This window comes from Chrysoperla carnea, chromosome 5, assembly GCF_905475395.1.
Source record: "Chrysoperla carnea chromosome 5, inChrCarn1.1, whole genome shotgun sequence".
Taxonomy (NCBI): Eukaryota; Metazoa; Arthropoda; class Insecta; order Neuroptera; family Chrysopidae; genus Chrysoperla; species Chrysoperla carnea.
In genome coordinates, this window is record NC_058341.1 from 48,238,604 (window position 1) to 48,254,512 (window position 15,909).

The 15,909-nt window shown below is 29.0% G+C and overlaps 2 protein-coding genes across 3 annotated transcripts; one reads left to right on the forward strand and one right to left on the reverse strand.

The window, feature by feature from the left end:
• Positions 1 to 1,072: 1,072 nt before the first annotated feature.
• LOC123300911 (ankyrin repeat and SOCS box protein 3-like) lies at positions 1,073 to 12,521 on the reverse strand. Of its 2 annotated transcripts, XM_044883585.1 has the most exons (9): positions 12,431 to 12,521; positions 8,469 to 8,734; positions 8,125 to 8,304; positions 7,621 to 7,756; positions 7,426 to 7,539; positions 7,135 to 7,215; positions 5,909 to 6,166; positions 5,690 to 5,845; positions 1,073 to 1,746 (listed from the first exon to the last, which is right to left on the reverse strand). In XM_044883585.1, the coding sequence occupies exons 2-9, from the start codon at positions 8,729 to 8,731 to the stop codon at positions 1,423 to 1,425; spliced, it is 1,512 nt and encodes a 503-aa protein (XP_044739520.1). In that variant the 5' UTR covers positions 8,732 to 8,734; positions 12,431 to 12,521; the 3' UTR covers positions 1,073 to 1,422. The 2 variants fall into 2 exon arrangements, with proteins under 2 accessions (XP_044739520.1, XP_044739521.1); XM_044883586.1 differs by lacking the exon at positions 7,426 to 7,539 and having other exon boundaries at positions 1,077 to 1,746.
• LOC123300904 (exonuclease 1) lies at positions 2,286 to 4,961 on the forward strand. The gene is made up of 2 exons (XM_044883571.1): positions 2,286 to 4,453; positions 4,667 to 4,961. The coding sequence occupies exon 1, from the start codon at positions 2,496 to 2,498 to the stop codon at positions 4,410 to 4,412; it is 1,917 nt and encodes a 638-aa protein (XP_044739506.1). The 5' UTR covers positions 2,286 to 2,495; the 3' UTR covers positions 4,413 to 4,453; positions 4,667 to 4,961.
• Positions 12,522 to 15,909: the final 3,388 nt, after the last annotated feature.

A 15,909-nucleotide genomic window follows, 5' to 3' on the forward strand; every position in this document is an offset into this window, starting at 1 on the left:
GTTTGTAAAGTGAAATATGTAAGTTTCGAATTCAACAAATTAAAAAAAAGTGAATAAAAATAGAAGATTCATGAAAATTGAAAAATACTTTCTCTTAGGGGGTGTATATAATAAAATTTAACTATTGCAGTTTTTAAAACTCCAGTTCCTTGGATACAAATAAGGCAAGATTGACTTAACGTGGATTGAGTTAATACAGGTAGACCTTTCTTGGTAGCTCATTTTAGGAAACTGATATTCTTGAAACTGAGTATGAAATTTGATAATTTCAACCACTCATAAATTTTAAACGAGGGATGATTGAAAATTAATTCGAACGTTTTTGTGTTCAGTACAAGTCTCCTCCTATCAATTCACATCTACCCTCCTGCGAAGATTAAGTTTTAAACTTCCATTTTTAATCGCTTCGGAATATCAATCAATTTTTTTAAAATTGTAGCTTATTTATCAGTCAGCATGGCGGATGAAAACAATCATGCTTGTATCTATATATTCAATAAGGAAGTTATATAATTTAAAACAACTGCAAAATCACAAACAGGATGATATTTTATTTGTTTTTCGCTAAAATTCCTGCACCTGAATTTCTTAGTTTAGTTGGTAAATCAGTAAGTTTATATACAAACATACCACATAAATTATCTCATTTTGTTTACAAAGCGACGAAAATTTTTTGTAATTGTTTATCCAATTACCCTTGCGATCACGGACCGTTCATTATAATATTAAGGGAAGCTCAAATGATTACAAAAGTAAAACAAATAAAATTTTTGATAATAAGTTTATTATAAGGATTAACCAATAATATTTCTAGAGTACAAAGGTACAAAAATATGACTACATAAATATACAATATTAAAGTCACTTGCAAAGTGATTTAAGTAATACAAAATATAATTTGAGCAAAAAAATAATACCATACATTAATATAATATATAAATGAAGAATATATCATTGCAGAGATTACAGTTTTGATTTTGAAGATAAAGCTAAGCATATATTAAAAATTTTCCGACGTATGTAATTTCTTTCTTTTATAACTTTGGTAATGAACATTATTATAAAATAGTTATTTTTATAATAGTTCTATTTCAAAAACACACAAAATATAACACAAGTTGAATTATACCATTCAGAACTCGATAATTTTGTTCTGTTATCGTGTTCTGTTATCGTGACTAGCATTTGTATGACTAGATTTAAAAGTTATTCGAAAAATTATTAATGCGTGCGTAACATAAACATTTCTTCAACTTCTTCAATAAGATATACAATAAGATATAAAACAAAGATAAATAAATTCGATTCGAGTTTATAAAATCAATTTTATCTGCAAGTAAAATACCTGAGAATGGGCCCATTCTCAAAAATATCAATAAATGATTATCACATCAAATATTTATCAAAAATAACATCATATTTTTAGATATTATATTCATATATAAGATATTTACGAAGACAAAGTGGTAACGGTAATTCGGATACCAAATCTGGAAGTTTATCTTTGAGTTGTCGCCGTAAAAATAATCGTATTTGATGAGCCAAACTCAAAGGGTATGCGGCTACTTCCATAAGGAAACTCTTTTGTTCTGGTGTTATAATATTATTTCGTCGAATCATACAAACGTCGAACGATTCTGATGCGTCTACCAAGGCATAAAATACTTTTTCCGTGTTTGGTTTTGTAACGTTTTGTAAACAATTTAAACAACCATCGGGATCTCTGAATTGAGTCTTCATTACAACCTGTAACATAAAACGTAATTCCATTATTAGTTTTTATTTAGTCTAAAAAGTATATTTCAATTAAAATGAACTTTGATTAGGGATAGTAATGGTAAAAATCGAATAATATAGGTTTATCAGGAAGATATTCTTAAAAATTCTTAAAAATTTGAATACTTAGGGCACGATGGTTCAAAAATTTCTATTTTCAGGGTTCCAAAGAGAGGAAATCTTTTTTGTAGCGGGCGAAATTATTTTTAATTTCAAGTCTAAATATCAGTTTTGTTGACTGTTTTTTATTGAATTTTCACCGAAAAATCCGTGTTCTTATCCAAACAAATTATCTGAAGCCTAGAATATTATTATTTGATCCGTATCCGTATGCGAGAAAAGAAAGTTGCATTCATGAAATAAATTGTTCATTTTATGGCAAAAAGACAATAAATTTTGAAATTGAATAACCTCATCTTTAATATATATTAATAGATCATCAGAAAATGTTGAATTCACTCAAACAAAGATATATTCTTTGAATTCATTTATATTTATTAAACAAATCTCAGTTTGTTGGAATAATAATTTGAGTTCAAATGAATAAATACTTGAAGCTTGACTTTAAAGGTTAAAATTTCAGATGACAGGTCCGTGATGTCATTAAAAGACCGCGAAAATAATAACAAAATAACATATCACATAGAATTTGTCATTATGACTGAAAATAATAGATAATTTTAATTTAACATAATTTTAAGTTTGATTAAGTTTTAAAAATGGGTATTCAAGGCCTAATCACATTTGTTAAAGAAGCCACCGAAAATATTCAACTCGAAAAAATACGTGGATCGAGAGTTGCTATCGACTCATACTGTTGGTTACATAAAGGAGCATTTGGTTGTGCTTCCAAATTAGCAATTGGCGAAAAAACTGATCAATATGTTCGATATTGTATGAACCTCATAGAAATGTTAACATATCATGGTATCACACCGATAATGGTTTTTGATGGACGACATCTCTCAGCGAAGCGAGATGAAGAAACAAGCCGTCGAGAAGAACGTAAAAAGAAAAAAGAAATGGCTGCGAAATTACTACGTTCTGGTCAAAAGGATAAAGCATGGCGATATTTGGCCGCAAGTATAGATGTAACACACTTAATGGCTTTAGAATTAATAAGAGCGTGTCGAGCTAAAAACATTGACTGTATTGTTGCTCCATACGAAGCTGATGCCCAATTAGCATACTTAAATATAAATAATTATGTCGATTATGTTATAACTGAAGATAGTGATTTAATATTATTCGGATGCCGTAAAGTATTATTTAAGTTACAGAAAACCGGCACTGCCTTATTATATGATAGTGAAAAATTACCTGAAGTTATGAAATTATCGGATAAAGTTTACGATTTTTCATTATTTCGTCGTATGTGTATATTAAGCGGTTGCGATTATTTACCTTCGTTACCTGGTATAGGATTAGTTAAAGCGAAAAAGTTTATTGTACGAGTTCGTGATTTAGATATAAGAGAATCATTAGTCAGTATACCAGTTCATTTGAACATGCCTAAAATAGAGGTTACTTCTGAATATATTGAAAATTTTTTAAAAGCTGAAGCTACATTTTTGTATCAATATGTATACGATCCCAAAAAACGAAAAATTGTTCGATTAACTGAACCCCCAAGTGACATAGAAGAAGATTTATTAAAACTAAGCGGAGAGTACATTAATGAAACAGAAGCTTTTCAACATGCGTTAGGTAATATTGATCCATTTTCAAAGAAACAGTTGGATAATTGGAATCCGGATAATGAGAAGCTACTACAAAGCAGTATTTGGAATCTCAATCCAGATATTCGGCAGCTAAAAGATGAAAAACCAAAGAATGTTAATCCTGGCTTCAGTGTTACTACAAGATCATCGATTAAAAGGACAGTAATTATAGAGGAGAGTGAGGCATTTGAGGGGGATTATTTGGATGAATATAGAAAAAATGAGTCGCATATAGAAAAAAGACAAAAAATTGAAGAAGTTATCTCAAAAACAGTTACATCAAGTAACTGTTATGTTAAATTATTTCCTATTAAAAGCAAGACTGTAGTGGCAGAAGAGGCGAAAGTTCCATGCAGTATCGAAGATTTGAAATCGGAAAAAGATGAAGAACTTTCTAACGAACACGAGTCGCCAGTAAAATCACCAGTATTAAATACACGCCCTAGGCGTAAAATAATCCAAAGTAAATTTTTATCATCTCGAACAAAAAGTGAAAATTCAAATTCATCAACCTCAATAAGTTCCTTCTTCAAAAAATCACTTAGCGTTACAACGTTTAGTACGCCAGTAGACGAAACCGAATCTCCTCCCTCATCTCAAAATTCAGAAATTGAAAATGAAACACCGCCATCTTCGATAAAAATGGAACTAGAAAATAATGAAGGCGTGGTTGAAATACCTTGTTTGGAATCGTTAAAAAAATTCGAAAAATCTCCACTAAAAATGACAATATTACAATCGCAAAATTCTCCCCCGAAAAAAGTATCACCCATAAAAAAATCACCACAAATATTAGTGCCAGCAAGACGGCAGGGGTTGTCTAGGATTCAAAAATTAAATAAACCTGCCGATAATTCATCACAAAAATTACTGTCACAATTTGGATTTACGAAAAAACCTTTATTAGGACCATGAATTTAAAAATTTGAAAGTTGATATCTCAAAGAAAAATACATGTAAGAAGAAATGTTTATTTGTTTAAGTAAATGTCATATTTTTTTTGATAAAGAAAAGATGACTAGATTTATAAGTTTTGATTGTAAAAGGAAAATTTTTGATAACGAATTTTGTGTATCATTTAAGAAAGATTGTTCCTCTAAATTTTTTAGGAACGTTTAAAGATAACGAGAATGAAAATTGATAATAAACGATTTTTTTTTTCGTTTTAGAGCCGAAATAAAACTATGCATTTAAGAAAGAAACCAGCAATACAGAAAATGCAAATACATCGTTAAAAAGTCGTACATTCAAAGAATATATATGGACGCTGGCTATTTTATTTTCATGTATTTAGGAATTAGTACACTTTTTTTCTTTTTCTACATTGTCTTTTTGATATTTTTTATACGATGTGAAGAAATTCTTTAGTATGAATCCATGACATCACAAGTGTGGAAGATACAACATTGAGTTTATATTAAAAAAATCTACATGTTTTCCTGATTTCATGCCTCTTTTATGGATTAATGGATCCACTTTTAGTATTTCTGATGTACATGAGTATAAGTAGCTTTTGTTTATTTCTTTTTATAACCTTTGTTGTATTTTTTATAAGACTTTGTGAGTTTTATTAATTTTAATTTTGCTGGACAATAGTCATCAGTTTGATTTTTAATAAACCAATGATGAAACAGTTTAACGTCTTATTTTTTATAAAACCTACATACTAAATGTTTATATATCTACGGGAATAAAAAGCTCTAAATTTATTTATGAAGCGTAAAACCAACTAACAAAAAAACAAAAACTTATATTTACGTGATTGGAATAAGCTACAAATTTTGTTTGAAGAACTTTTTCTGTTTTTTGTATGTGTGTTTTGAAACATTAAGACGAGCTTAAAAACTTAAACGCATTTTTAGTTTTTTTATGGAATCAATTATAATTGCAAAATCGTCAGTTAGACCCTTTTACTTTTTAGTAATAACTTTAAAGAAATTATCATTCTTAATTTTAAATGTTCATTTAATACTAAGAAAAAGTCAAAGGTACGTTGATTTGTTGGCTTAATCCGCCTTAATTCATCAATAAAATTTAAAAAAGCACGTTGTAATGGACATCGAAATTTGACTATTTTTACACATTAAATGCAGAAACCAGAAAAATGTTTGTACTATTTACATAATTTAATTAATTTCATGTTGAAGAAACAAAGTTCACCATAGGTAAAATGCAATTAAAACTTTACTTACTCTAGCTCCGTAGCGCAATAACAAATTAACAACGGAAAATAATGGTGTTTCATTACTAGCCAAATATTCGACAAGAACTGGTCTGAGTTGTGTATTGTGATCATAAATATCATTATATACTTTTAAATTGGGATCGGCTCCAGATTTTAATAATAACTGCAAACAAAAAAGTTGTTACAATTCGATTTTGAAGTTAATTTTTTTATAATCTAAACTTACCTGTAAAATTTCTAATCGATTTGAAATATTATCAGAACATGCAACATGTAAAGGAGTTCCTATTACTGGTGAACTGAAATTAACATCTGCTCCTGCGCCAATTAATAATCGTATTAAATCCAGATCTCCTTTTAAAATTGCTAAATCTAATGGACTTGGTTTTCCATATTCGTCTGAATCGTAATTTAATCTTGCTCCTTGTTTAATTAATAAGTTAACGATGTCTTTATTTCCGGAGAGCACGGCGTAATGCAACACCTATTACAAAAAAAGGAAATGATTATGAATCTAATCCTCAAATTAAAATTATAGAGATATTATGCAATAGAGGTGAAAAGTACGAGTTGTAAAATCAAAAGTAGCTATTGATTGTAATCATTTTCTTTAGTATTTAATAATAATCAATAATAAAACATAGGAGGGGTACCACAAACGGATCCCTATCACCTAGACCAAGGGGTGTTTTGTGCCCTCCTTGAGAACAAGTTGCCCCCCGAAGGCGAGACATTTTTAGGTGAGAGATGCTGTTTTTATCAGATGAAGCTATAGGATTCTGTTGAGGCCAGATTCCACCCAGAAAACCCGCAGTTTATCCTCCGGGATCTCTCCCAGTTTTGATGGATCCAAGTTTTCAAACTCGAACATTCTGAATCTGAGGCTCTGCAAATTTTTTGAGGTTTCTTTAGTGTTTAATATCTTATTTGTTTTTGCTCAGTATCTTTTATAAATATCTTTGTGACAAAAATTCGTTCGACAATAATCTAAATGAATTTAAATTACTTAGGTTGGCAATATGTGTTTAATTCTAAAGGTTTAATTTCTGTGTGCTTTTGACAGACTTCAAAAGAGTTTTGTGAAATTTTTTTTGTTTATATAAAATGCTAAGTGATATAATTATTTTATATAGGTTTGTTTTCATATTTTTTTTATAAATTCTCAATTTTTTTTTCCAATCAAAATAATTAATTTATTTCAGTCTCTGATTAGGCCGAGCATTTGCCCAAATTGATAGGAATATTAATCGTTTATGAACAACTAGATACAGATTTTCTAGAGACTGACTTTGTGAATGGATAAAATCTGTTCATCATCTGCTTCTATCGAAAAGACAACTTTTGTTCAAAATTTTTCTTAAAAGTTTTGACAAAAACAAAGGAAGGTAAGACTAATAAATTTTCATTATCTCTACAGGATGATACAAATACTTATGTAAATTGTCAACTTACTGTTCGATAATCATGCCTTGCATCAGTCATTGCATTAACATCAGCCCCGTGACTTATAAGTAATAACACAGCTTCCATACCCTAAAAAATTATCAAAATATAAAATATTGGAAAGACAAAAATTTTTGCTAAAATTAATGAGCATGATTTATAGAAATTGTATCTCGATTAGCCATAAAAAAATAAAAAGAGGTAACTAAAAAAAACTTGTAACTAAAAAATTTATCGATGAAAAATGAAAAAAAAAATGATTTGATAAAAACTCGTACGACGAATTGTGCGAATACGTACGTACGGTTCAGTGCAATTAGTATCAGATAATAGCGTGGATGATATTGAATCTGTTTGTTGGGCATTAAATATTCTTGTCCAAACTTGTTGAGCTTTACTATTTCCATTGGTAAACTATATACAAATAATGGCTAATATCACTATACTAAAATTTTTAAAAATGGATTAGTATACATTTTTTCTGGAAATACTTACTTGACTTTGACGAGCTGCTTTCATTAATGGTGTTAAACCAGCACGATCTCTTGTGTCTGGATTTGCACCAAATGTTAATAATAATTCTAGAAATTCGATGTCATTTACCAGATTGATTTCTGAACCAAAAAAGTATCTGTAAAGAAAATTATATACAAACGTCTATACAATAAAATTTCATAATTGATATTCCACATTTTGTGAGCTACAAATTTCGATGTTAAATTCCTATAGAATTCGATAAAATTAGACTAAAACTTTTGAATATTTTGCTTGGTTTTTGAGTTTTGACACTTAGTATAGAAATCAGGAGTTTTGGGATTCTGTTTTCGACTTTGCATTAGGATGATATTTTCGATTCAGCGAATATCACTATTGGCTTCTAAATACTAATATCTTTTTTGTCTAATTTCCAATTTCTTACATAATTCATCGTTATAATTTAATGCCCAAAAAGTATATCTAAGCCCTGTTTACGTTCAATGGTTTTTTAAAAATATTTACCTTTTATTCGGATCAGCTCCATATTCGAGAAGCATTCTTGCAATTTGAAGATTTTTATTTCGAATTGCTAAGCGTAATGGTTCATCGCAAAGTGTTGTTCGTGGATAAAGCTCATCTGTATTTGGTCTGTAATCAACTTTTGCACCCGATTTCAGTAATAGTTCAACTAACTCGACATACCTGGAATAAAAGTTTCAGCATATTAAAAAATACATTGCGTCTTTCGACGGGGAAAATAATTTAGTTGCTATTACGACTTGTGTGGTGTATAACCTAATATAAGTCGACTTTGCACCGTTTAGGTCGTGTTAACAGCCAAACACAATGCACATTTTAATAATTACCCATGTTCCGTAGCCAAATGTAATGCACTATATCCGCATTCATCGATTGCATTAATATCACATCCACGAACAAGTAACAACTGTGTAGCTTCCACATACCGTTGCCAAATTGCATAATGTAATGGCCTTAAACCTTGCGTAACTGGTTCATTAACTTTTGCACCGCACGCTAATAGAATGCGAATTTCATCCAACGGGACCATACGGATTATTGAATCCGCTAATTCTCGTTGGAGAGGATTGGTTATACATTCAGTTGGCATTGTCTGGAATAAAAATTTATCTAGGTCAAATTTTAGATATTGTCTTGAGTTCAATTATTTAGACATATTGTTCAGACTCATTAATTAAATCTCAAATTATATAAACACTAGTCTCCTCCGTTAATAAAACACAACCTCAGCAGAGATCCTTACTATCAAGTATAAATTTCATGTTTACAATACATTTTAAAAAGATTAGCAATCCAATCATAAATTAGGATAAATTACACCATTATGTAGTTGCTCAGGGATAGAGTCTTAAAGTGCTTTCCCGGTATGCAAGAGATCATGGCATAGAGATTCGGTTCCCTACAGAATTCCATTATCTAGTTTTAGTTGATTGAATCGTCAAATTATAAAATATAACGGGAGGAGTAGATAAAACCAAATGTTAAATTGATCGTAAACTTTCCATTGAAGAAGTTTTTGAATTTTTCTCGAAACGAATAACAATGAAGACTAGTACTGTAATCTATTGAGCGAAATCAAAACTAAAACGTGGAAGAAAGATTATTATGCAACAAATAAGGCCCAATCATAAAAACGGCCTGAAAATTCAAACTTACAGGATATCGAACATTCATATTCATTTTTATTTTGAAATTATAAACAACGCAATAAAAATTTAGAAAAAAAAGATAACAAACAAAGTCGCGAATGATTTTGCGCGTTTCTTCCTCTGTTTTTTGTTTTCAACCTTGTGATCGTAAAATAATTATTATAATGTTATGATCTAAATATAACGATTGCATATGACTCGATATAAATAAACGCGTTAAAGTACTGCTTTGTTCAAAAAAATTCGAATCAACTTTCTCAAAGATAATACTTTTTTTTGGCTGTATTCAATCTTCTAATACGGAGATGTATAATAGTAATTTCAACAGGTACAAATGATTATTGAATTATGGTTTCAGGCAAATTTCTTCGCCTCCTAATCTTTTTCAAATTGAAACTATCTTTTTCCATTTTTTAAAAATTATATATAATATTAACATATATTTTTGTTATGTTGTTAGGATGTGACCAGTCTATAATTATATGGAAAAACTATAAAAGGGGTCAACCACTATACAAGGTCTACCTTTTATTATTGGTTCATGTTTTTCGAACACAAGTGTATTTCACTATCTCGTGGTTTGTATTTTGCTTAGGTACTCTGTTTTCTTATTATTCATTCAAACAGCTGGTAGTGTAAATTCGCAAAAAGCTTGTTATGCCAAATAATCATATGACTGTCAAACAAAGGAATCAATTTTTGTTATGAATTTATTTCTTATTCGGGAAGTGGAATGACCCCGATTTTTCTTCATCAACAAAGATTTTTCAAGAAAACCTCTTTCTTTGTTGTTTTCTTGGAAGTAATTTCTATTTAATGCCAATTTTTCTAATAATGCGAAACGGTTTTATAACTACTGTTTTTTTTCTTTGTAAATTATTTTGGCAATTAGTTTTAATTAGTTTAGGTATTCGAGTACTTTAGAATGATCCAACAACGTTTCTTTTTTTAATTAATGAGCGATTTTATTTTGTATACACTTGATACTGATCCTTGTGTGCATTGGTTTTCAGTGGCGTACTAACTGATTATCACGAGTTCCCGAGGGACCTTCTCTTGATTGAATGTAAAACAGGAGAAATTTGTTAAGCCAACTTGTTTAAAAAAAGAAATATTAACTTTTTATACAGACAAAAAAAAAATGACTGAAAAAAGTAATTTAGAAATTTAAATATGAAGCTCTGCCAGAAATGAACACAACTTTGCAAAAAAAGCCCGGAAAATATATAGGGTGCTTTTAAAGCAAATAAGCAATAACAATAGAAAATAATGTAATCCAAAGCATAATTCGAATTCCAAATTCGCTTTAAGATAGTAAAAATTGATTCTATTTCTAACAAATTTTAATATGTAACTGAATTTCGTCGTCCGATGTATACGCCACTGAATGGCGCTGGCGGATTGACTTATCGTTCTTTCAATAAACAAATAAAAGCATTAAACTGTTTATTATGGCTTATTTTTGGTACAATAAAAAAACTTTTTTTATTTGAAAAATTTATTTTTAAACACATTTTATGATTTGCATATGAAAGCTGATTAATTATTACATAAATTATATGCACATAATTTATAAACAGTTTTTGATGCCAAAATCACTTTCATTCAGAAATTTCTTGAAAATATGTAAAATATATTTTGTATTCTTGGATAATTTTCCATGTTTTCTTTTTCACAAACAGTGAAATTGAATAGTTCTCATATAATTTTATCCTTATACATTATTCAAAGATTCTCCTGAACCAAGGAAATTTCTGGTTTTAAATCGAGTGATTTAAGTCTTAAAATTCTTCGTAGTAAGAAAAGATATTTGCGATGGAAAATATTCAATTAGCAATAAGATTGAAAATTTTCTAATGTAAAGCAGATTTTATGATATCAAAGCCGGTAAACTCAGGGTGTAACATAAAAAATGCAACTTAACATGGTTTTATGACTCTTATTTTCATAAAACAAGCAAACAAAATTTGCAAACAGATCCTCGGGCAGGGCTTCTAGCTTTGAAACTTCAAAGCTACGATTTCGAGTCGAACTAAAGTGACGATTTGTCAATTGTAATTAAGGGCGCTTTATTGATAAAACTGCCATTGCCCTCGGAAAATGTCGGCATAATTCAGATGAGTCCGTTATTTACTTGATTACTCGTTATTGCATTACTATTTGTTACTTTCCTTAACTAATATATAAAGCTGAAAAGTTTGTTTGCTTGTTTGGTTGAACGCACTAATCTCAGGAACTTTTGGTTCGAATTGAAAAATTCTTTTAGTGTTGGATAGCCCATTTATCGAGGAAGGATACAGACTATGTAACGTTACTGGACGATTTTGAAAACCACTGAATGGATTTTAATGAAACTTTACAATAATGTAGCTCATACGTCAACATAATACATAGGCTATAATTTATAAAGATAGCAGCTATCCATCTGCTTAGCTGGACGATTTTGATTTTAAAAACAAAATAATTTGGTTTCATAAGAAAAAAGACACATATATTTCGATTGTTTTGCATGGAGAGATGAGGTAGATCATCCGGCGAAGCGGGTGAGTTACTGCTAGCTAAATATATTCTTTTTTTGGAAGGGTGGGTGCCAATTCTACCCCTTAGGTCCTAAATCGAGTCTAGTGTTAATTAAAGAGAAGGTAATAAACTACGACTAAACTAATTTATTTCATTGTCAGTCAAACTTGATAGTACCAATGGGTAAGGTAAACCATAGCAATTGGCATCTTTGCTTAAATTTAAAAATATCCTCAAAAAAAAAAATCTTAACATATTATACTATGCGTAGTCAGGTGTCGCTTGAATGAATAGCGTGTCCCCTTGCCTCTCTCGTAGCAGCCCTTATTTGCGTAACACATAAAAATTTAGAGAAAAATAACTTTACAGCTTTAACAAGCTCAAATTCTACTACCCCTTTAATAAAGCAAATAAAGAGCAATTTAGAACATCAATTTTTTCGAAAACCCATTAATCACTAAACTATGTTCAAACATGAAAGAATTTAGAAAAAAATTTGCACTTATTTTTCAAATATTTTCGAAGCTAACACAAAATATTAGCTAATTAGAAATTTCACTTTATGACGAAAAAAATTTCACTTAAAAATGTATAAACAAAATATAAAAACTTTTTATTACCGTTTATTATCTAATAAACGAGAAAAAATATCAATAAACAACCATTAATCAATCAATAAAAGTAATTAATCACTTTTAATAGTTTAATGAATAGATTAATTAATACGTAATTATATTTTTTAATCACACTAATTCAATTCAATTTAATTAAAAAATTAAATTGAAATCTAATTAATAAGTATTCAACACAAATAGATTTTGTAAACTAAACAAAATTTCGCCCGATTTAACGTATTTATACGTATGTGGTATATGTTATGTATATAAGTATATTTTATTTACATCCAAATGCGACCAATTTAACGAACATTTTCATACTAAAAAGTGAGATAGAAAATGCACACATGAAATGGAAATTTACAATTGACCATCTTATTTTCAGAGTATATTTTATTTGGCTAATATTATTTTGTTGCGAATTAAAACGTTTATTATGCACAGTTAAAACATTAAAAAAGTTTCTAGTTTTTTAATTAAACAAGTTATTAAGCATGGGGTGTGAAGAAATTTGACTTTATCGAATTCGAAGAGAGTTTCGTTTAAATAGGATTCGAAAAATTGCTATCTAAAAGATCTATACGGTTTTCTGCTGTGTAAATAACATAATTCTCTTTTGTAGAAGAGGTGTTTCCATAAATCTTTTGTTTATCAAGAGCACTGCAGCGTTGTTTGCGGAATTTCGAAGCTTTTTCTTCGCTTCACATTCACATAAACAATCGACTGAAAAATTGTAGTAATATCTTATACAAACAGTGTTGAAATTCATTTTTTACGTCTTGAGCACGCAATAAAAATTTCAGATTGAAATCTCTTTTCGTTGTTGAATTATCGTGCTCAGATAAGACAGATAAAACAAAAAGGATTAATTAGATGATTTTATTAACATGTAAAACAAAATTTTGTTTGTTGCATCGCAATATTTCTAAGCGTTACAAAATTAAGACTAAACTTAATATACTCTGATGTACTTCATATATAGGGTATAATAACAATTTATTTTTTATCATTTATGGACGATTCTCATAGATTTGTAGAAAAAATATTTAGGAAGATGAAAGAAATATTTACCATATTTATTTTCTGTTCACAGAATTTCAAAAATTAGATGAAACAACTTATTAGAACTATTTTTTTTTTGATTTGGTGACATCATAAAAATCCAGATAAATTGATTTGGCTGTATCATTTACAATTGGCAAATGTTCGATTTTAATTAATAAATAGGTATGCTACTCTTTCTAATATAGAGTCATATTTTTCAATTTTTTGATTTGTTTTTGGAAACTAAGAATCATTATGTCAAGTTAGTAATTCGTATTGGAAAACTTTTTTCGTAAAAAAAGAACAGAACAGTTAAAGTTCTACGTATAAAGTCCTTATGTTTTTCCATACAATGAAAACATGATCGCACAAAATCATTTGTGAAACGTCTGCTGCGTGAAAATTACGGTTGCCAAATTATTAACGGGTCAATATTATTTTGTTTTGGTTCATGACGATAAAATGATATTCGAATATATTGAAATGTAAATAACCTTTTAATTGTAATCCGTTATTTCAGTATATTTTTTCAGTTTTTTCACACTTGCAATTTGTAGTTTGTTTTTTTGTAAATATTGCACAGAAAAAGTAACATAAAAATATTTCGTTATATCGAAGATTTATGTTACATTTATGAATTATATGTACTTTTGAGTCAAGGTCACGTTCACACGTGTTTTTGCATTAATTAAACACGCCAATTTTTTTCCTCTGTCTACAGATTACAAGTTGCAATCTAGAATTGATATTTTCGATAGCGGTTAGCGAACTGTGATACACGGAAAAAAATTAATAATTATATACACGATGGTACAGTAACTTTAAAGAATAGATTGCACAAGTATACATAGGATGAGGAAAAACCACCTTGAAATATCGCCTAATTCAGTAACAAAAAAATTATCAAAACCTCATCTTCACTTTCATTTACACTTTGAAGTCAACTATGGTTTTTCAAATGGGAACTAAAAATTTCTATATGGTTTTGGAAAATTCATCGCTCCTTTTAAGTCTAGCAACAAATATAATGAGGTTCAAGATCATATTCAAATTCATCGTTAAATTCTTTGTTGAAAATTATATAAGGTAGGCCTTACTTCTGCTCTTAGTAAAGTCATAGGAGCAGGACTTCAATCAAATGGTAGATAACGTTTTAAAATAATGATAATTTCTCTATACACTCATAACTGGGAAAGCGCCCTTTTCTAGATATGGGATGTTGAAATTTTGGGATAAAAAGTTTATTTTTGTGAATATTGACAAAACAGCTACTTAGAAGAAAATCTGCGGAGCTAGTGATTTTATTCTCGAAATAGTGTGATGGCACATCTATCGTTCTACTACTGGTATTTATATTTTTTTTTAATCATAAGCCAGCCTCAAATCATGAAGGATCCTCCCTGGTGGAAAAAAAGTTTGAAGAAACAATAAGTCTTAATAAGTCTTAGAAACTCTGAAACAGTCTTAGGAACTCTGTTTAACTCTGGATTTCTCAACGTTTTTGGACTGTCTAATTCAGAGTTATTGACCACCCTGTATATAATAATTAAACACAGCATCTTCTTGACATTTTATTAAGATCTACTAAATTCGGTGAAAATTTAATGATCTGAGATAGAAAATGATTTATAATGAAAATTAATTTTATCCAAAGCTTTTAAAATATTTGTAGATAGAGGTCGCGTGATTATTTCACAGTAATTTTCATGTTATATATTTGTAAATTATGTAGGTATGGTTTATATATATTTTTTTTAAACAAGTGGGTAATTTTCATAACTCTTTTAATGTCACTTTTCATTTCCGTTCAGATAATAAAAATTTGGCTTTGAAAAAGTTCAAAGCCAAAATTTACTACGTAGGTGGAATAAATCTTATAAAACTGTGCGATTCTCACCTTGATTTAATTTGAAAGATTATTAAATTTGGAAAAAAGTCTAAATACTAAAAAAATAGTTTTTTTTTATAAGAAATTACTTTTAATTCAGTGTTCCCCTATCTCGTGTGAGTTATGAGCATGATTTGATCCTTAAATGACTAGTCCTTGATCAACCTGGCCAAATTGAAGATCGTTATAAGATGACTTCTTTTGATTAGCGACTTCTCTGACCTGATTCTTGCAACAATTAGAAACAAGTGAAGCTCAATAACTAAATTAGCTGATTAAAAAATTCATGAAAATTGATATTTGAAAATTCTTTTAGAGAAATGCCTCAAAGTTTTTTAAACTCCCAAACAAAGAAAAAATTAAGTTTATATTTGGAGAAAAATAAAATTTTCAATTTAAAATGAAATCACCCAAGGTTATTCACACACTGTCTCTGAAACAAAAGTCTTTGTACTTAAAAACTTAAACAAAAGATTCTTCTATTCTATTTTGACATTATGTTCAAATTTAAGTGTTTATAAATCATTCTATCAAAAACATACGGAAGACG

What these genes read in the sequence shown, in the direction of transcription:
- LOC123300904 (XM_044883571.1), top strand. Translation starts at nt 2,496, where the DNA reads ATGGGTATTCAAGGCCTAATCACATTTGTTAAAGAAGCCACCGAAAAT.
- LOC123300911 (XM_044883585.1), bottom strand. Translation starts at nt 8,731, where the DNA reads ATGCCAACTGAATGTATAACCAATCCTCTCCAACGAGAATTAGCGGAT. An exon ending in AAGCAGCTCGTCAAAGTCAA is followed by an intron (nt 7,540 to 7,620) that starts GTAAGTATTTCC and finishes ATTTGTATATAG; the next exon opens with TTTACCAATGGAAATAGTAA. An exon ending in CTAATTGCACTGAACCGTAC is followed by an intron (nt 7,216 to 7,425) that starts GTACGTATTCGC and finishes ATAATTTTTTAG; the next exon opens with GGTATGGAAGCTGTGTTATT.